This window comes from Oncorhynchus nerka, linkage group LG26, assembly GCF_034236695.1.
Source record: "Oncorhynchus nerka isolate Pitt River linkage group LG26, Oner_Uvic_2.0, whole genome shotgun sequence".
NCBI lineage: Eukaryota > Metazoa > Chordata > Actinopteri > Salmoniformes > Salmonidae > Oncorhynchus > Oncorhynchus nerka.
The window spans coordinates 37457679-37479123 of record NC_088421.1 but is presented as its reverse complement, the minus strand read 5'-3'; the positions used below and the strand labels follow the sequence as shown (position 1 = coordinate 37479123).

The window sequence follows — 21445 nt, the reverse complement described above, 5'->3', positions numbered from 1 at the left end:
GTCCAGCGTCCATGATTTGGTCTCAACTCTCCAATATTTAAACACTAACATAAGCTAACTGACATCATTTTAGTCAATTGGAGGTTTTCCTGTGGATGTACTTCAAGGACTACCTTCAAACTCAGTGCCTCTTTGCTTGACATTGTGGGAAAATTAAAAGAAATCAGCCAAGACCTCAGAAAAAAAATTGTAGACCTCCACAAGTCTGGTTCCTCCACAAGTCAGCAATTTACAAATGCCTGAAGGTACCACATTCATCTGTACAAACAATAGTACGCAAGTATAAACACCATGGGACCACACAGCCATCATACCGCTCAGGAAGAAGGTGTGTTCTGTCTCCTAGAGATGAACGTACTTTGGTGTGAAAAGTGCAAATCAATCCCAGAACAACAGTAAAGGACCTTGTGAAGATGCTAGATGAAACAGGTACAAAAGTATCTCAATCCACAGTAAGACGAGTCCTATATCGACATAACCTGAAAGGCCACTCAGCAAGGAAGAAGCCACTGCTCCAAAACCGCCATAAAAAAAGTCAGGCTACGGTTTGCAACTGCATATCATACTTTTTGAAGAAATGTCCTCTGGTCTGATGAAACAAAAATAGAACTGTTTGCCCATAATGACCATTGTTATGTTTGGAGGAAAAAGGGGGAGGCTTGCAAGCCGAAGAACACCATCCAAACCGTGAAGCAAGGAGGTGGCAGCATCATGTTGTGGAGGTGCTTTGCTGCAGGAGGGACTGGTGCACTTCACAAAATAGATGGCTGCATGAGGAAGGAAATTGATGTGGATATATTGAAGCAACATCTCATGACATCAGTCAGGAAGTTAAAGCTTGGTCGCAAATGGGTCTTCCAAATGGACAATGACCCCAAGCAAACTTCCAAAGTCGTGGCAAAATTGCTTAAGGACAACAAAGTCAAGGTATTGGAGTGGCCATCACAAAGCCCTGACCTCAATCATATGGAAATTTGGTTGGCAGAACTGAAAAAGTGTGGGTGAGCAAGGAGGCTAACAAACCTGACTCAGTTACACCAGCTCTGTCAGGAGGAATGGACCAAAATTCACCCAATTAATTGTGGGAAGCTTGTGGAAGGCTACCCGACATGTTTGGCCCAAGTTAAGCTATTTAAAGGCAATGCTACCAAATACTAATTGAGTGTCAATTCAACGGCTCAGACACAAGAGGCATGTGGCAGGGTCTACAGTCAATCACGGACTACAAGAAGAAACCCAGCCCAGTCACGGACCAGGATGTCTTGCTCCCAGGCAGACTAAATAACTTTTTTTCCCCGCTTTGAGGACAATACAGTGCCACTGACACGGCCTGCAATGAAAACATGCGGTCTCTCCTTCACTGCAGCCGAGGTGAGTAAGACATTTAAACGTGTTAACCCTCGCAAGGCTGCAGGCCCAGACGGCATCCCCAGCCGCGCCCTCAGAGCATGCGCAGACCAGCTGGCCGGTGTGTTTACGGACATATTCAATCAATCCCTATACCAGTCTGCTGTTCCCACATACTTCAAGAGGGCCACCATTGTTCCTGTTCCCAAGAAAGCTAAGGTAACTGAGCTAAACGACTACCGCCCCGTAGCACTCACTTCCGTCATCATGAAGTGCTTTGAGAGACTAGTCAAGGACCATATCACCTCCACCCTACCTGACACCCTAGACCCACTCCAATTTGCTTACCGCCCAAATAGGTCCACAGACGATGCAATCTCAACCACGCTGCACACTGCCCTAACCCACCTGGACAAGAGGAATACCTGTGTGAGAATGCTGTTCATCGACTACAGCTCGGCATTCAACACCATAGTACCCTCCAAGCTCGTCATCAAGCTCGAGACCCTGGGTCTCGACCCCGCCCTGTGCAACTGGGTACTGGACTTCCTGACGGGCCGCCCCCAGGTGGTGAGGGTAGGCAACAACATCTCCTCCCCGCTGATCCTCAACACGGGGGCCCCACAAGGGTGCGTTCTGAGCCCTCTCCTGTACTCCCTGTTCACCCACGACTGCGTGGCCACGCACGCCTCCAACTCAATCATCAAGTTTGCGGACGACACAACAGTGGTAGGCTTGATTACCAACAACGACGAGACGGCCTACAGGGAGGAGGTGAGGGCCCTCGGAGTGTGGTGTCAGGAAAATAACCTCACACTCAACGTCAACAAAACTAAGGAGATGATTGTGGACTTCAGGAAACAGCAGAGGGAACACCCCCCTATCCACATCGATGGAACAGTAGTGGAGAGGGTAGCAAGTTTTAAGTTCCTCGGCATACACATCACAGACAAACTGAATTGGTCCACTCACACTGACAGCGTCGTGAAGAAGGCGCAGCAGCGCCTCTTCAACCTCAGGAGGCTGAAGAAATTTGGCTTGTCACCAAAAGCACTCACAAACTTCTACAGATGCACAATCGAGAGCATCCTGGCGGGCTGTATCACCGCCTGGTACGGCAACTGCTCCGCCCTCAACCGTAAGGCTCTCCAGAGGGTAGTGAGGTCTGCACAACGCATCACCGGGGGCAAACTACCTACCCTACACCACCCGATGTTACAGGAAGGCCATAAAGATCATCAAGGACATCAACCACCCGAACCACTGCCTGTTCACCCCGCTATCATCCAGAAGGCGAGGTCAGTACAGGTGCATCAAAGCTGGGACCGAGAGACTGAAAAACAGCTTCTATCTCAAGGCCATCAGACTGTTAAACAGCCACCACTAACATTGAGTGGCTGCTGCCAGCACACTGTCATTGACACTGACCCAACTCCAGCCACTTTAATAATGGGAATTGATGGGAAATGATGTAAATATATCACTAGCCACTTTAAACAATGCTACCTTATATAATGTTACTTACCCTACATTATTCATCTCATATGCATACGTATATACTGTACTCTACATCATCGACTGCATCCTTATGTAATACATGTATCACTAGCCACTTTAACTATGCCACTTTGTTTACTTTGTCTACATACTCATCTCATATGTATATACTGTACTCGATACCATCTACTGTATGCTGCTCTGTACCATCACTCATTCATATATCCTTATGTACATATTCTTTATCCCCTTACAGTGTGTATAAGACAGTAGTTTTGGAATTGTTAGTTAGATTACTTGTTGGTTATCACTGCATTGTCGGAACTAGAAGCACAAGCATTTCGCTACACTCGCATTAACATCTGCTAACCATGTGTATGTGACAAATAAAATGTAATTTGATTTGATTTGTATGTACACTTCTGACCCACTGGGAATGTGATGAAAGAAATAAAAACTGAAATAAATAACTCTACTATTATTCTGACATTTCACATTCGTAAAATAAAGTTGTGATCCTAACTGACCTAAGACAGGGAATTTTTACTAGGATTAAATGTCAGGAATTGTGAGAAACTGAGTTCAAATGTATTTGACTAAGGTGTTTGTAAACTTCCGACATCAACTATAAGTAGACCCCGCCTTCTATAGGGTTCAGGTTTAGCAGATGAGGAGTGGCTAGGTATCCAGAAATAAATTCTGACTAATTCTAGCAGGTTTAAACAGTATAGTTCCTACAGATCATTACCACATCTAATAATTATCTATTTAACAAAACAGAGGAGGAGCGCCTCTTTGGCAATCTATGTCAGATGATAGGTGCTCTTTGAAATGGTGATGAACAGTTAAACAAGCAACAAAGATTCTAGTAGCATAAGCATTAGCAAACCCTTTAAAAATATAAAGGCACTCGTGTAGAAAAGTTAATACACTTTTATTGTAACTTGGCTACTATTAGCAACAAACATTTCCATTCCTCTCTCATTTAAACTATTTGGAGAATTTTGCAATGCTTCCGCATAATTGTTTTGTTTAAAGTATTTTTTATTAAAGGGTGAATAGTCAATTGCATTTTCAAATAATATAATTTATTTAGTGAAATCAGGTTAAATGGAAAATGTTTTGCAAGGAAAACAAGTGTTTCTTATTGGACAAATTCATGTTAGTTCTGCCCAGTTTTGGCCCGTTTACTTTTGTATGGTTCCTAGTAAATACAGCCCTGATAATCCCACTGGGTTAAATTAAATATTAGTCTACATTTTCAAATGGAGCTGTTCTTTTCATTATACAGCATCTGAGAAATAAGACCACTTTATATAAAGTGCAGCATTCTTAATCTTACCTAGCCTGCACATGCAGCAGGAATTTTTCATTAATTTGTTATCTACAATAGACTTTGTGTGCAATAACAATATCCGATTTCAGCACAGTCTTAACTCCAGGTCTTGTAGATATTCTTATTTGAGTGTATAAAGTCTACAAACTTATCTAAGGTCCACTGTGTGCATGTTTTAATTATTCACATATAAAATGTGGCCTCCAACACTGAAAAACAAGTCAAATTTTCTTTATTATTACTACTGGAAACATAGTCAATATAAATATGCGGTGCCTTCGGAAAGTATTCAGACCCCTTAACTTTTTCCACATTTTGTTACGTTACAGCCTCATTCTAAAATGGATTAAATCGTTTTTTCCCCCTCAATCTACACACAATACCCCATAATGACAAAACAAAAACAGGTTCAGAAAATATTTTCTCCTCGCTCCCCTTTAAATATTAAAAACGTAAATATCACATTTACATAAGTATTCAGACCCTGTACTCAGTACTTTGTTGAAGCACCTTTGGCAGAGATTACAGCCTCGAGTCTTCTTGGGTATGACGCTACAAGCTTGGAACACCTGTATTTTTGGAGTTTCTCCCATTCTTCTCTGAAGATCCTCTCAAGCACTGTCAGGTTGGATGGGGAGCGTTGCTGTACAGCTATTTTCAGGTCTCTCCAGAGATGTTAGATTGGGTTCAAGTCCGGGCTCTGGCTCGGCCACTCAAGGACATTGAGACTTGTCCCAAAGCCACTCCTGTGCTGTCTTGGCTGTGTGCTTCGGCTCGTAGTCCTGTTGGAAGTTGAAACTTTGCCCCAGTCAGAGGTCCTGAGGGTTCTGGAGCAGGTTTTCATCAAGGATCGATCTGTACTTTGCTCTGTTCATCTATCCCTCAATCCTGACTAGTCACCCAGTCCCTGCCTCTGAAAAACATCCCCACCGAAGGGATGGTGCCAGTTTCCTCCAGACATGACTTTTGGCATTCACCCCAAAGAGTTCAATCTTGGTTTCATCAGACAATAGAATGTTGTTTCTCATGGGCTGAGAGTCTTTAGGTGCCTTTCGCAAACTCCAAGCGGACTGTCATGTGCCTTTTACTGAGGAGTGGCTTCCGTCTGGCCACTCTACCATAAAAGCCTGATTAGTAGAGTGCTGCAGAGCTGGTAGTCCTTCTGGAAGGTTCTCCCATCTCCACAGAGGATCTCCAGAGCTCTGTCAGAGTGACCATCGGGTTCTTGGTCACCTCCCTGACCAAGGTCCTTATCCCCCAACTGCTTAGTTTTGTCGGGCGACCAGCTCTAGGAAGAGTCTCTGTGCCTCGACACAAATTTGTCTCTGAGCTCTACAGACAATTCTTTCAACCTCATGGCTTGGTTTTTGCTCTGACATGCACTGTCAACTGTGGGACCTTAATATAGACAGGTGTGTGCCTTTCCAAATCATATCCAATCAATTGAATTTACCACAGGTGGACTCCAATCAAAATGTAGAAACATCAAAGATGATCAATGGACACAGGATGCACTTAAACTCCATTTAGAGTCTTATAGAAAAGGTCTGAACACTTATGTAAATTAGGTATCTGTTTGTGGTTTAAAAACCTGTTTTTGCGTTGTCATTCTGGGGTTGTGTGTGTAGATTGATGATTTTTATTCATTTAATCCATTTTAGAATACTGCTGAAACGTAACAATGTGGAAAAAGTCGCTCTGGATAAGACCGTCTGCTAAATGACTTAAATGTAATGTAAATGAAAAAGTAAATCGGGTCTGAATCATTTCTGAAGGCACTTTATAATACACAGCTGGAGACATTTTACACTTCTGCGTTGTGATACCACAAAAAATTGCTAAATGTATAGTTTGTGTACTTAAAATAAATCTGATATTGTCCACAATGATCAACCTAACATCTTGTAGGTAAGATAAAATTAGCATGAAAATATATTATCGCCACTAAGACGAAGTTATTGAATGATTTTAATGAAATATATATTTTTTTACAGTACCAGTCTAACCAGTACCATTTTCTAACCAGAATAGAAAGAGGAGTGAGAGGCCCCGGTGCACAACTGGGCAAGAGACAAGTACATTAGTGTCTAGTTTGAGAAACAGACGCCTCACAAGTACTCAACTGGCAGCTTCATTAAATAGTACCCACAAAACACCAGTCTCAACGTCAACAGTGAAGAGGCCTAGAAGGCCAGCATCCCGTGGTCACCTCTTCACTGTTGACATTGAGACTGGTGTTTTGTGGGTACTATTTAATTAAGCTGCCAGTTGAGGACTTGTTGAGGACTTGTTTCTCAAACTAGACAATAATGTACTTGTCTGTACTTGTCTTCTTGCTCAGTTGTGCACCGGGGGCCTCCCACTCCTTTCTATTCTGGTTAGAGCCAGTTTGCGCTGTTCTGTGAAGGGAGAAGTACTCAGCGTTGTACGAGATATTCAGTTTCTTGCATGGAATAGCCTTCGTTTCTCAGGACAAGAATAGACTGACAAGTTTCAGAAGAAAGGTCTTTGTTTCTGTCCATTTTGAGCCTGTAATCGAACCCACAAATGCTGATGCTCCAGATACTCAACTAGTCTAAAGAAGGCCAGTTCTATTGCTTCTTTAATCAGTACAGCAGTTTTCAGTTGTGCTAACAATTGCAAAAGGGTTTTCTAATGATCAATTAGCCTTTTAAAATTATAAACTTGGATTAGCTAACACATGGCATTGGATCACAGGAGTGATGGTTGCTGATAATGGGCCTATGTAGATATTCCATTAAAAATCAGCCGTTTCCAGCTACAACAGTCATTTACAACATTAACAATGTCTACACTGTATTTCTGATTAATTTGATGTTATTTTAATGGACAAAAATGTGCTTTTCTTTCAAAAACAAGGACATTTCTAAGTGACCCCAAACGTTTGAACGGTAGTGTATATATTTATTTATTGAGGAGACATTTTCTAGAGCCAACTCAGGGTCAGGAATACAGGAGACAGTGGTTTTATCAGAGTAGAACATGTTATGTAAAAACCCTTCAGCAGAAACATTAAAAAAAATGTTTCTTAATTAAACCATGATTAGTGTTTTTCCGTGTCGTATCTCTAATACATCCTATAGGACAATTATCACTGAGATCATATGCAAATACTCCACTACACAAATATTTATGGGGGTCATTAGTAAGAATGAACTCAATCAATGAAGAGTTAACAGGGCCATGTGGGTTTTGAGATCAATTGAGTAAGATAAAAATCTATGCATATAAACTTAAATTGATCTGCAGCCAGGGATAGCTAATCCAGATTCAAATCCCCTAAAATGACCCAGTCCGAGGACAGAACAGGTGTTATACATTCAAAATATAGCACCAATAGCATCCGTCATGGCAGCAGGGGGGCAGTACATACCAGCAACAAATACATGTGTATTTTGGTTTATCGACAACCAGGTCGTCAAATTTGTTGGGAATAAAAATATTTATATAATAAATCACTTTCTGAGCACTTTTACAATTGGCAAATATGTATGGAAGGTTTCATTCAAATCAAAAGGGGTGTTGTCAAAAAAGCATTTGAATTCTAGTGATTTATCCTGTTTTAATTATAGAACAGGATAAGACTGTTTTAGAACAGGATAAGACCCTGTTTTATTAGGCACTGTTAGAACAGGATAAGACCCTGTTTTATTAGGCACTGTTAGAACAGGATAACACCCTGTTTTATTAGGCACTGTTAGAACAGGATAAGACCCTGTTTTATTAGGCACTGTTAGAACAGGATAACACCCTGTTTTATTAGGCACTGTTAGAACAGGATAAGACCCTGTTTTATTAGGCACTGATAGAACAGGATAACACCCTGTTTTATTAGGCACTGTTAGAACAGGATAAGACCCTGTTTTATTAACAGGATAAGACCCTGTTTTATTAGGCACTGTTAGAACAGGATAAGACCCTGTTTTATTAGGCACTGTTAGAACAGGATAACACCCTGTTTTATTAGGCACTGTTATAAGACCCTGTTTATTAGGCACTGAAGAACAGGATAACACCCTGTTTTATTAGGCACTGTTAGAACAGGATAACACCCTGTTTTATTAGGCACTGTTAGAACAGGATAAGACCCTGTTTTATTAGGCACTGATAGAACAGGATAACACCCTGTTTTATTAGGCACTGTTAGAACAGGATAAGACCCTGTTTTAATAGGCACTGAACAGGATAAGACCCTATTAGGCAACAGGATAAGACCCTGTTTTATTAGGCACTGTTAGAACAGGATAAGATTAGGCACTGTTAGAACAGGATAAGACCCTGTTTTATTAGGCACTGTTAGAACAGGATAAGACCCTGTTAGAACAGGATAAGACCCTGTTTTATTAGGCACTGTTAGAACAGGATAACACCCTGTTTTATTAGGCACTGTTAGAACAGGATAACACCCTGTTTTATTAGGCACTGTTAGAACAGGATAACACCCTGTTTTAATAGGCACTGTTAGAACAGGATAAAACCCTGTTTTATTAGGCACTGTTAGAACAGGATAACACCCTGTTTTAATAACCCATGGAATTTATGATGCAATGATTGAAACGAAGGAGAAGCTTTATAAACTTTGTTGCTTTATTATTAACAGGAATATCTTATTAACAGACAGGTGGATGCAACTACCCTCAGAACGTGTTGGACTGCGTCCCAATACTCTTAGCAATACTTAGCAATTTAGCAATACTGCAGACCGATGATGAAAATGAAGTAAAATAGACTTCACTCTATAAAAATATGTTCCACAACCATAGTCTTCAGTGTAATTAAATGTAAAAGATATTGGAAGTAGCCTATGAACCGATCATAAACGAAATATAATAATGTTTGTGTGTTGCGCAAGCTCATTTCCTGGATAATTTTTTATAATTGTACATTTAATGTGTAGTGATTTTGATGCATTTTAGCTTTTTTTATTGAGTTTTTGCCCCACCAATATTTTCATGTTCAAATCTCAGACCCGGCTCACAGCACACAGCTGGTGAGGTGAAGGGTGGAGGGTGAACCCCGGTAATGGTGTGAGGTCCAGATCATCCTCTGTTACTCCAGGAGGAGGAGAGAAACGAAAGCGCTGCAGGAGGGAGGTGAAGAAGAGGAAGAGCTCAATCCTGGCCAGACCCTCCCCCAGACACACCCTACGACCTGCGAGAGAGGCCAAAGATACAGAAAATAGCATGAAGTCTGTCCAAAAGGCAACCTGAATTGATCTACTTCTTGCAATTAAACTATTTGTTATATAATGAAGTTAATCTACCTGCAGAGAAGGCCATGAAGGCGTCCCTCTTGACAAATCCTCCCTGCTCATCCAGAAAGTGTGAGGGGTTAAAGGTGTTGGGGCTCTCCCATTCGCTATCGTCCTGTAGGACCGACGTCAGTAGAGGAATCACAGACGTCCCCTGCAGTAAGGGTGAAGCATAGGACCCCTTATTTTCAGAGTAAAAGTGATGAGAGTAAAACGTTGTTTAATAGGAATGGATTGCAACTTCAGGCAGAAATATACACTTATGGCATGCCCATACTCCAATATTTCACAATAATGTGTTGTGCTCTGGATGCCGTCTTTTTGCATCCCCCAAATGTAGAATCCTTACCGATATCATGGACAGAAATGGTTTGAGAACATTCCAAGATTTGAAAGATACATACAACTCTTTTTTTCTATATTTACTACTAAAGTCAGCTATGCTGCTACAGAGTCCCTTGGGAAACCCAACTACCAAACCTTCCAGTGATAGATTTATAAATACACTATCTGGGCTCCCAAATGAACTGATCTCTATAATATATAAACAACTTTTGGAAAGCTCATATTCTGAGCTAGCCATTTAAACAGTATGGTCCACAGATCTAATTCAATCTGAACAATCATTTAACTGGAACAGAATATAGATGTCACGTATACTCCCTCTCCGGTGCACTAGGTCACCAGGCTGCTCATTATTATATACACACACCTGTCACCATCATTACGCGCACCAGCACCTCAGACTCACCTGGCCGCCATCACCTGCCTGATTACCTTCCATATATTACTCCCTTTGGTTCCTTCCCAGGCGTTGTTTCTGTTTCATGTCTGTGTATTGTTTGTTCTTGTTTTGTATTATGTTTAGTTTATTGATTAACTCCCTGAACTTGCTTCACGACTCCCAGCTCACATGTTACAATAGAAAAATATGACCTTGGCATCCTGTAATCACAACCATACATTTATACAGGTGGGTGGGAGGCATGGTTTCCAGGTGGGGAAGGAGGATGCGGGGTTGGATAGGGACTAAAGGGAGGAATGGATTGGGCTTCTATTTATATGCATTTCTTTTATTGTTTTTGAATCTGTAACTTCCCTTCAGAAAAAAAGACAATTTGAAGTTGGTCACAAAATAAACACAGAGATTTGGATATCCAGGTATCTGACCTTTTTGATGAAATATCCCTGGAAGGTGACATCTCGGCTGGTGGTGTGAGGGACGGCCATGGGTGCAATGCTGGCCAGTCTCTGGGTCTCATGGATCACTGCATCAGTGTAGGGCAGGTTCTTCTTGTCCTCTACCAAGGTTTGACGACTTCCTATGACCCTGCTGATCTCCTCCTGGACCTGATCTGAGACAGAAAGGAGGGAGGGTTGGAGTTAATACAGTGAAATGTACACTGAGTATACAAACATTAAAAACACCTGCTCTTCTTTCCATGACAGACTGACCAGGTGAAAGCTATGATCTCTTACTGTCTCTTGTTAAATCCACTTCAATCAGTGTAAATGAAGGGGAGGAGACAGGTTAACAATGGAGTTTTAAGCCTGAATACAATTTAGACTTTATTTAACCAGTTAAGAACAAATTCTTATATACAATGACGGCCTACCAAAATGCCTCCTGAAGGGACAGGGACTGGGATTAAAAATAAGTTAAATATAAATAGGACAACACACACCACGACGAGAGAACACAACACTACATAAAGAGAGACCTAAGACAACACAGCATGGTAGCAGCACATAACATGGTACTAACATTATTGGGCAGACAATAGCACAAAGGGCAAGGTAGAGACAACAACACATCACGCAGAGCAGCCACTGTCAGTAAGACTGTCCATGATTGAGTCTTTGAATGAAGAGATGAAAAGATGATCGACCCAGGAATGTATGCGCTTTGGGGACCTTTAACAGACTGTGACTGGCAGAATGGGTGTTGTATGTGGAGGATGACGGCTGCAGTAGTTATCTCAGATAGGGGGGGGTGAGGCTTAAGAGGGTTTTATAAATAAGCGTCAACCAGTGGGTCTTGCGACATGGATTGTGTATGTGTGCCATTCAGAGGGTGAATGGGCAAGACAAAAGATTTAAGTGCCTTTGAACGGGGTATGGTGAAGGTGCCAAGCGCATCGGTATGTGTCAAGAACTGCAACGCAGCTGGGTTTTTCACACTCAACAGTTTCCAGTGTGTATCAAGAATAGTCCACCGCCCAAAGGACATCCAGCCAACTTGACAACTGTCAAAAGCATTGGATTCAACATGGGCCAGCATCTCTGGAATGCTTTCGAAACCTTCTAGAGTCCATGCTCTAACGAATTGAGGCTGTTCTGAGGAAGTTCCTCAGTTAACGTTTAACCTTCATTAACCAAGCCATCCTTGTCTAGTTTCATAATATATTCTTCAATCTGGCTTTTTGCCAAGGTTTATAACTTGTAACACCATGAGTGCTTTACTGTTTAATGTCTGTGTGTCACAGGTGGCACATTAATTGGGGAGGACGGGCTCATAATAATGGCTGGAACGGAGCCAACACATGGTTTCCATATTTTTGATACCACTCCACAGCAGCCTCCTGTGGTGTGTGTGTGTGCGTTCATGTGTTTGTGTTTATATCAATCCTTACCCTGTATATGGGGGTACTTGGCCATTAGCAGCAGACCCCAGCGCAGGGTTGTCCCGGTGGTGTCGGTACCAGCACCAAACAGGTTACCAACACTAAATACCAGGTTGTCGTCATGGTAGAAAGAATCCATATTGCCAGATTCCTAACAGAAACAAACCCTCAGATGACATGAGTTATGTACAGTCCGTTTCGTCAACTCTTAGCCAAGAGAAACTGGCATGCATAGTATTGATATTAGCCCTCTGATTACAATGAAGAGATAAATGTGTCATGCTGTTCTGGGCAGCTTAAGTTGGCCCTTATTTTGACTGGACAATAATTAAGATAAGATCAAACTAGAGCTTGCTTTGTGGAGAGTGGTGCTTCTACACCTGCATTGCTTGCTGTTTTAGGCTGGGTTTCTTTACAGCGCTTTGACATCAGCTGATGTAAGAAGGGCTTTATAAATACATTTGATTGAAAAAAAGCAGAGCATCTATTTTTCACGGACAGTCCTCTTCAAATCTTTACAATCATTGAATCAATATGTTCTGACCATGAGAGTTTACAATCTAAAGTAACACCAAGTAATTTAATATCCTCAGCCACACCATTGATTACCAGATTCAGCTGAGGTCCAGAACTTAGGGAATGATTTTTATCAACACAATGCTTAATTTTGGATATGTTCAGGACCAGTTTATTACTGGCCACCCATTCTCAAACTGACTGCAACTCTTTGTTTAGTGTTGCAGTGATTTCACTAGCTGTGATTGCTGACGGGTTGAATCATCAACATACATGGGCACAGGCTCTGTTTAATGCCAGTGGCAGGTCATTGGTAAAAATAGAAAAGAGTAGAGGGCCAAGAGAGCTGCCATGCAGTACACCGCACTTTACATGTTTAACATTAGAGAAGCTTCCATTAAAGAAACCCCCCTTGGGTTCTATTAGATAGATTGCCATATTGTGGATTCAGAGCGGAGGTTGAAAAGCCATAACACATAGGATTATTCAACACGTTATGGTCACTAATATTAAAGGCTGCTTATCAATAACTAGAAGAAGCAATTCATAAATGCATCAAGTGCAGCGTCTGGATGCTCCTTATTAATCATATCAGACCAACAAATATTTTTTAACATCATCCACATAAGAGTCACAGCAAAATGTTTTTTTCCTTTTTTCTTCTTCTTAAAACTGCATTATTGATTAAGGGCTTGTAAGTACGCATTTCACTCTAAGGTCTACACCGGTTGTATTCGGCATGTGACAAATACAATTTCATTTGAATTGAAAATCGTTTGTATGATCTCATACACTATTTTAGTCCCATCTTTGATTATTATTAACCATGACCGCGTACCCCGGCCAAACCCTAACAATGCTGGCCCAATTGTACGTCGCCCTATGGGACTCCAATCATGGCCGGTTGTGAGCCAGCCTGGAATCGAACCAGGGTCTGTAGTGATGCCTCTAGCACTGAGATGCAGTGCCTTAGACCTCTGCCCCACTCAGGAGCCCCCATCAAGCATTTCACACACATTATCTGGATACTGACAGTTAGAACATGGTGGCCTATAGGAGCTACACTAAAATAGGCTTCAGAGGAGGCAGGTGAACCTGCAATAACACGAGATCCTCTATAAGCATTACAGGGATATGGCTCTGAATATGTACAGCAACAACATCCCCATATGCATTCCTGTGTCTTCTGTAGATGTTATATCATTGTATTGCTAATGATGTATCAAATGAATTATCGATGTGAGTCTCATAAATGGCTAATATATGAATACATATCTGATGTTAGCAAGTTATTAATTGTATTAACCTTATTTCTAAGGCTACATATATTAAAACGTCTTATGGGCAGGTGGGACGGTAGTTACATCACAAATGTCCTTTTGTTCGATAATGTCCTTTATATCAATAAAAACTCAGTTTAGCTGGCACGCTTCAGTCAATAATCCACCCAGTTTCCCTCCATCAAAATGCATACAAAATGAATCCCAAACATTACTAATAAACTTTTCCAAACAAGTCAAACAACGTTTATAATCAAACCTTAGGTACCCTGATACGTAAATAAACAATAACATTTAAGACGGAGAATCGTTATTGTCTTTACCGGAGAAAAATACCAAAGAACGCGCTCTCTTCCACACGCTTGGAAACACTATAGCGAAATGGGAGCCACCTAGAAAAAATACAATTTCTGGCTCATTTTTCCAAAAACCCAGCATGAAACTCTTTCTAAAGACTGTTGACATCTAGTGGAAGCCCTAGGAACTGCAATCTGGGAGGACTTATAATAAAAGTGATAGCCATTGAAAATAGTGGTAGGCTGAATTTCTTTTTTTTGGGATGGTTTGTCCTCGGGGTGTCGCCTGCCATATCAGTTCTGTTATAAACAGACATAATTTGACAGTTTTAGAAACTTTAGAGTGTTTTCTATCCAAATGTACCAATAAAATTATATGGTTAATATAATATGTGCTATTTTTTGCCATTTCCTGTGTAGCTTATCAGAGATAGAAATAATATGGAAAATAACAAAAGCAAACAAAACAGATAATCAACACATTATTTTAAATCAGCTTGAGGAACTGTTTTAGTGTTTGAGTCTGAGTTTACATGTGATTCTACTGATACAGAGAACTAGTTAGATCCTCCCTCAGCTGGCATTCAGTCAAACTGGTTGAATCAACATTTTCCACATAATTTTAATTAAATTATGTTGAATCAACGTCGAATAGATGTTGAATTGACGTCTGTGCCCAGTGGGATGTTAGTGTTGGACAACTGAAGTTAGTTGTGTTTTTCAGCAGCAAAGTGAACCACAAGGTGGTGTAAAAAGTACTATAAACCCGGCAGTTTTGTTCCTGGATACTGATTATCCGAATGTCTTGGTAACTTAGACAATATACCACTAGTGTGGCGCAAAATTACTTATTTACTGTTCTAATTGTGTTGGTATGAAGTTTATAACACCAGCAAGGCACCTCTGGGTTTTGTGGAATATGGCCAATAAACAAGGACTGTATACAGGCACTACACTTCGCGTCATGCAGTGCCTTAGCTGTGGTAAATTGACCAGATACCACACCCCCTCTGACCTTATTGATTAATTCTATTCTGTATAGTCATACTGAGCAATATTAATGCAACACTTTGTTATGAATGAGTGAGATGCAGATTCTGCATGAAGTCTTCATACCTCCAGGGTCTGCTTTCGGACGAGGAACGAGTCCACAAAGCCTCTACACATATGAGGGTTCAGAGTCTCCTTCAGGCCCCTCGCCAGCTCTGTCACCTCCATCTTCATATCAGCAACATTCTTTTTCAGATGTGTCAGATTGTTTATCCACGGACCCAACCAGGGAAACATGTTGTACATCTACACAGAGATTCAGGTAGAATACACATAAAACAATATTATATTAATTATAACACACCACAACTATGATTAGATCATTAAATACAAATGTGATGCACATAAATATGTAATTATTAGTTGTGAGCACCAATAGTGATATTCAATATTATTTGACATCGATATGAGCAAGGCATATTGTAATGTCAGTTTATTATTTTTACTATTCTGTAAAAAGAACACGTTACTTTTCCTGCATACACAAAACCCTCAAACAGACCTCACAGGCTCTAAATGTAGCATATTTAATTAATTGCCTGTTGATGGTCCTATAATATAGGCCTCCCTAACTAACCAGTATGAATACAATATTATAATACCAGAATATTCACGCCTGGCCCAACGGACAATCTGCTAACAGTTGTCTGAACTTCAAAGAGCCATGGAAGTGAACAGATAAGTGAACATACACAGGTGCAATATATTTTATGCAAACCGATACGATATGGAATCACAAAAATAGTACTGATATTGATATAATTTTGTATATCGGTGCCCATCACTAGCTATTATGTAACCATATCATATATAATAATTACAATTATATAATTAATTGTACAAAATATTTTAGCAATTTAGCAGACGCTCTTATCCAGAGCGATTCACAGTTAGTGCATTCATCTTAAGATAGCTTGGTGGGACAATCACATGTCACAGGCATAGTAAGTGCACTTTTCTCAAAGTAGTTTTGAGGAAAAAGTCAGCAAAGTCAGAGCTAGAAACCTGTTGTTCAGGAACTTTTTTTGGGGGGGGTGGGGGCGAGGGGTTTATTTAAGATACTTTTGAGGAGATGGAGTTTCAGGTGCTTTCGGAAGATGGGCAGGGACTCTGCTGTCCTAGCTTCAGGGGGAAGCTGGTTCCACCATTGGTGTGCCAGGACAAAGAGCTTGGACTGGGCTATGAGGATTTTATTTGATATGTTATACGTATACATCATGAATATTGTATATAATGTATATAATAAAACATTTTAAGTTGCAAGAATTCATAACAGGTGTTCTGTTTCCTTGTTTTATTGATTGCACTGAGACAGACATTATTTCCTCAGAAAATACAGTAAAAACAAAATGGTCTGAATAAGCAGACTACCTGCAATGATGCAGAACCTATAAGGTGACCATTCTCATTGACCCTGTTCACCATGCCTGTGAATAGGGGGTCAGTGTATTCAAACCTGCTGCCATAGACAATTGCCGAGATTATGTTGGAGACGGCATAAAGCACAGGCTGTGCTGTGTCAAATGCCTTACCTGTAATAGACAAAACATCTAATTAATTACAAAATAAGCTTTCCAGAACCCACACGATCACTTAGCTATTTACTAATAATGTGGTTTAAAATAGCCTGATTTTTTACCAGGCAATTAAGCCTAGGCATCCCCTATAAATACATCATACTACTTCTACTACTAGTGTAGAGATACTGATTCTCTTACCCTCATGTTTTTCCAACACTTCAATCAGGTAGGGGATTTCCTCTAAGATTTTCTCCTCACTCCCTTTCTTGCCCATCCCAAAGTCTCTAAGGTTTGTCAGGGCAAAGCGCCTCATCTCTTTCCATGAGTCTCCATTGGTAAACAGAATCCCTGTAGAGAACGTAGTTTGTTTCCATGACAATTCAAAGTGTAATATTAATAAATTATATTTACTATAATATGCCATTTAATAATGATCATGTACACACATACATATATATATATATATATATATATACATAATCTGCCTAAGTATCTCTGCATCCTTTCTGGTCATGATCATCTGTAACTATTTTAGACATTTATATTATTTGCAGAGGATGACAGCTTGATCTCTGCATTCACCATTCTAGCCTGATCTCTGCATTCACAATTCTGGCCTGATCTCTGCATTCACAATTCTGGCCTGATTTCTGCATTCACCATTCTAGCCTGATCTCTGCATTCACCATTCTAGCCTGATCTCTGCATTCACCATTCTAGCCTGACCTCTGCATTTACCATTCTAGTCTGATCTTTACATTCACCATTCTAGTCTCAAATGTCAGAAATTAGTGGTATTATTAAAAATTAACTTGTCAGCTATTGGATCACTTTCAACCAATCAGAGGACAGCCTAATTCAAACACAGTATTTGGCAACATTGTTTGTAAACCCAACCACTGTTTCTGCGAGGGCACTGATTGGACCAGACATTTTCTGGCTTATTCCAAAAGCCAATCTACTGGATAAAGGGCAGGCTGATATACATGCAGCAAATCAGAATGGTGAATGCAGCAATCAGACTCGTTCCACCAGGCTGGAATAAGACTTTCAACAGATTGTAATGCATTTAAATTCCAACTCATCTCAAAGTGTCTGAAATTGATTGTGTATCTCAATAAAGTTTATTTAAAGTAATTGTTAGGTGGAAATCTCTCTTTTAAAAGTTAATAATTTGTTAACTCATACCCACAATGTTGTTGACTCATCCTATGCTCATATTTGTGGCCAACACATACATTGGAGAACAAACACATGGATTACTGTTTTAGCTTGTTCATAGACTGCTTACAGATTAAGGAAATCAATAAGACAGGTTGTCATTTGGGTGAACTATCCCTTTAAGAATAGGACACAGCCAGCATAAGAGTAAAATATCATTACCATGTCCTTGGTTGAAATCATAGAACACAGGTGTGATGTCCCTGTCACCAAAGTCCTCTGCCTGGTTGACCAGCGCCTGCTTGACCGTCTTGTATCCTGCCAGAACAACAACTTTCTTGGGTCCAAAGTGAACCGTGAAGATGGAACCATATTTCTTGGAGAGCTGGACAGATAAAGTATACATAAAGTACACCATAGACTCAGTTATGTCTCATAATATTATATGACTAAGCACATAACTGGACATCACATACAACTTGTTTAACATGTTTCAGTCAAGAAATAGAGTGAAGACAGTGGTTTACAGTTGATGTCAGACCTACGTTCAAATACCAGTCAATGTAATTGAATTACTTAAACAATTAGTATTTAGACAAAGTTTTTTATTGGAAATACATTTGGAAAGTATTGGTGTCAAGCTCCCACTCCCAATGTCACCGGTCTACTAACCCTTGGTCCTGGCAACCCATCTTTATGCACACCTGTTAACCCATCATTATGTACTCATGGCAACCCATCTTATTGCACACCTGGCAACCATCATTATGCACACATGGCAACCCATCATTATGCACACCTGGCAACCATCATTATGCACACATGGCAACCATCATTATGTACACCTGGCAACCATCTTTATGCACACCTGGCAACCATCATTGTGCACACCTGGCAACCATCATTATGCACACCTGGCAACCCATCATTATGCACACCTGGCAACCATCATTATGCACACCTGGCAACCATCATTATGCAAACATGGCAACCCATCTTTATGCACACCTGGCAACCATCATTATCCACACATGGCAACCCATCATTATGCACACCTGGCAACCATCATTATGCACACCTGGCAACCATCATTGTGCACACCTGGCAACCATCATTATGCACACCTGGCAACCCATCATTATGCACACCTGGCAACCATCATTGTGCACACCTGGCAACCCATCATTATGCACACCTGGCTACCATCATTATGCACACCTGGCAACCATCATTATGCACACATGGCAACCCATCTTTATGTACACCTGGCAACCATCATTACGCACACATGGCAACCCATCTTTATGCACACATGGCAACCATCATTACGCACACCTGCGACTCATCGTCAGTCACACCTGGACTTCATTACTCCCTTGATTACCTACCCTTTAAAAAGCACTATTTTATAATCCGTCATCAGATAGTATTGTTTGTCTGGTCATGTCATTAACTGCACCGGTCATTAACTGCTCCTATGTTACAAGTGGCATGTATTTACAACTACTTGGCTGTGTATTACAAAATACTCAAACACAAAATGTCAAATAATTAAGTACACTATGTATTTGAACCCAGGTCTGTTATAACAAGATCCCTGAAGGGATATTTCTAGGGTGCATCTCGGACGCCGAAGACGTGGATGTCGATTATGGCAGCCCCCCGCACCTCTCTGATTCAGAGGGGTTGTGTGAAATGCGGAAGACACATTTCAGTTGAATGAGTTCAGTTGTACAAATGACCAGGTATCCCCTTTACTTTCAATATTCTAAAGTGGCCTCATCTCTTTCCTTGCAACACATTAGTCACTGTCACAAAGTATTTTGTCCATAGCCTGGTTCCCAACAAAAAACATCTGGGACCAGGCTACTTGGGTAGGACATATCTATTGAAATACACTACAGAATAGAACACTAAACAGCATTAACCAGGTAAAAGCATGTACAATGTGCCAGAGTTCATTCATCAGTTTGCTTACTGAACTTTTCAAACCTGGTAAAAAAGCAAAAAACAGATCAAATCTCACAGATCAAGTCAACATCAACATGTTTTGTTCTGAAAGCAAAGGATGACTTCATCTTACCTCGCAGAGAGTGCAGTAGGGCTTCTTGAGGTCGAGCTGGAGCATGTTACCAAGCAGGGGCAGCGGCCTCGGTCCTGGAGGCTCCTTCCCCTGTTCCTCAGAGCTGGAACCAGAGGAGCGGAGGTAGAGGACCAGTAGAAACAGCACAGTACCCAGCAGTGTCACTGTGCTTGATGTCTGTAGAAGACCTTCCATAAGAGACATCTTCAGACTGAGCTCATACACCTTATACTGGGCTAAAAATAAAACACACTAATGCTCCGTTATGGAACAAGTGTGTGTGCTCAGAGAACTTCCATGACAACAGAACTCCAATGAATGCTATTTGTATAACCTCCCCACCCTACCCTATTGGAGCAAGATGAGAAGAGGGAGGGTACAACCTCAGAGGAGGAGCTAAACAATGCAACTCCAGCAGCTCTGTCTACATATAATTGTGAAACTCACATGATCTCACCTGCAGGTCATTGACAAACTCTCCATATGATTTGTGTCCTGGTCTTTCCAAAAAAGGTAATACATCGAATGCCATGCAGATAACATTAATAAGTACAAATTCACAGCGCCAACTCGTCCAAGTAGGAGAGGAAAGGCTGCCAGATTTGATCAAATGTTGATAATTTATTGTTCAGAATATATCTAGTTCTTTCTAAGTATACAGTGTTTGCCAATTCACTGAGACATAATTTGGTAGAGGGCACTTCCCTCCTTTTCCAAAACAACAAGATTCGTTTTTTTTGCCGAAATGAGACCGTAAGAGATTAGTTGTTTTGGGGGGTTGGTTCATCCGTTTAGGGACTCAGACACTCCCAGGATTATCAGAAGAGGGTCTGGGTCTATTGAAGTCTCCAAAAATTCAGAGAGGATCCCAAAAATTCCACACCAATAACCATGCAAGCTAGAGCATAGGGCAAAGCAGTGGAGTAGTGTACCCTGCGCAGCCTGACATTTATTACACAAATGGGATGTATCAGGAAATATCCTATGCAGTTTAGTTTTGGAATAGTGTAATCTGTGTAATACCTTGAATTGTATGAGACGATGTCTGGAGTTAATGGAGCATGTGTGGATATACTCCAAGCTCTCTTCCCAGTCTGCCACCCAAATGTCAGTCCCTAGTTCTTCCTCCCATTTTGTCTTAACGCACTCTCAATTGTAATATATTAATCTACCTTTGGGCAAGATGTGCTGGCCCTGCCACGTGAGCAGTTGGGAGGGGGGGGGGGAATAGGGGGGACTAAGGGGGGGAATAAGTGACATCTACCCTCTTTCTTTCTACATGTCCTTGTTCTGTATGTCGTGTTTTGTATTATTTGTTTTGTACCTTGAACTCTGTACCTTGAACTCTGGGTCTTGTTGTTTCTGTCTGCTCTTTTATGTTTAGATAAGAATTGTATACCTGTCTTGTATACCTATACACCATTCTTGTGTGTGTTCAAAAAAATATTAGAAACATAAAACTA

At 40.8% G+C, this 21445-nt stretch overlaps 1 protein-coding gene across 3 annotated transcripts; it reads right to left on the bottom strand.

The window, feature by feature from the left end:
* Positions 1–8766: 8766 nt before the first annotated feature.
* Positions 8767–21112, bottom strand: LOC135564718 (cytochrome P450 2K4). Of its 3 annotated transcripts, none has more exons than XM_065010612.1 (10): positions 21006–21112; positions 19983–20085; positions 18122–18284; positions 16937–17086; positions 16590–16750; positions 15285–15464; positions 12086–12227; positions 10623–10807; positions 9465–9606; positions 8767–9352 (listed from the first exon to the last, which is right to left on the bottom strand). In XM_065010612.1, the coding sequence occupies exons 2-10, from the start codon at positions 20025–20027 to the stop codon at positions 9165–9167; spliced, it is 1356 nt and encodes a 451-aa protein (XP_064866684.1). In that variant the 5' UTR covers positions 20028–20085; positions 21006–21112; the 3' UTR covers positions 8767–9164. The 3 variants fall into 3 exon arrangements, with proteins under 3 accessions (XP_064866684.1, XP_064866683.1, XP_064866682.1); XM_065010611.1 differs by having other exon boundaries at positions 19983–20170; positions 21006–21108; XM_065010610.1 differs by lacking the exon at positions 21006–21112 and having other exon boundaries at positions 19983–20364.
* Positions 21113–21445: the final 333 nt, after the last annotated feature.

Bases quoted from the DNA above. Each gene is read 5' to 3' on its own strand.
- LOC135564718 (XM_065010610.1), bottom strand. From the start codon at position 20,186: ATGTCTCTTATGGAAGGTCTTCTACAGACATCAAGCACAGTGACACTG. The intron at 17,087-18,121 runs GTAATGATATTT...CGTTCTCTACAG, and splicing joins TGATTTCAACCAAGGACATG to GGATTCTGTTTACCAATGGA. The intron at 9,607-10,622 runs GTCAGATACCTG...CCCTTACTGCAG, and splicing joins AGGGATATTTCATCAAAAAG to GGGACGTCTGTGATTCCTCT.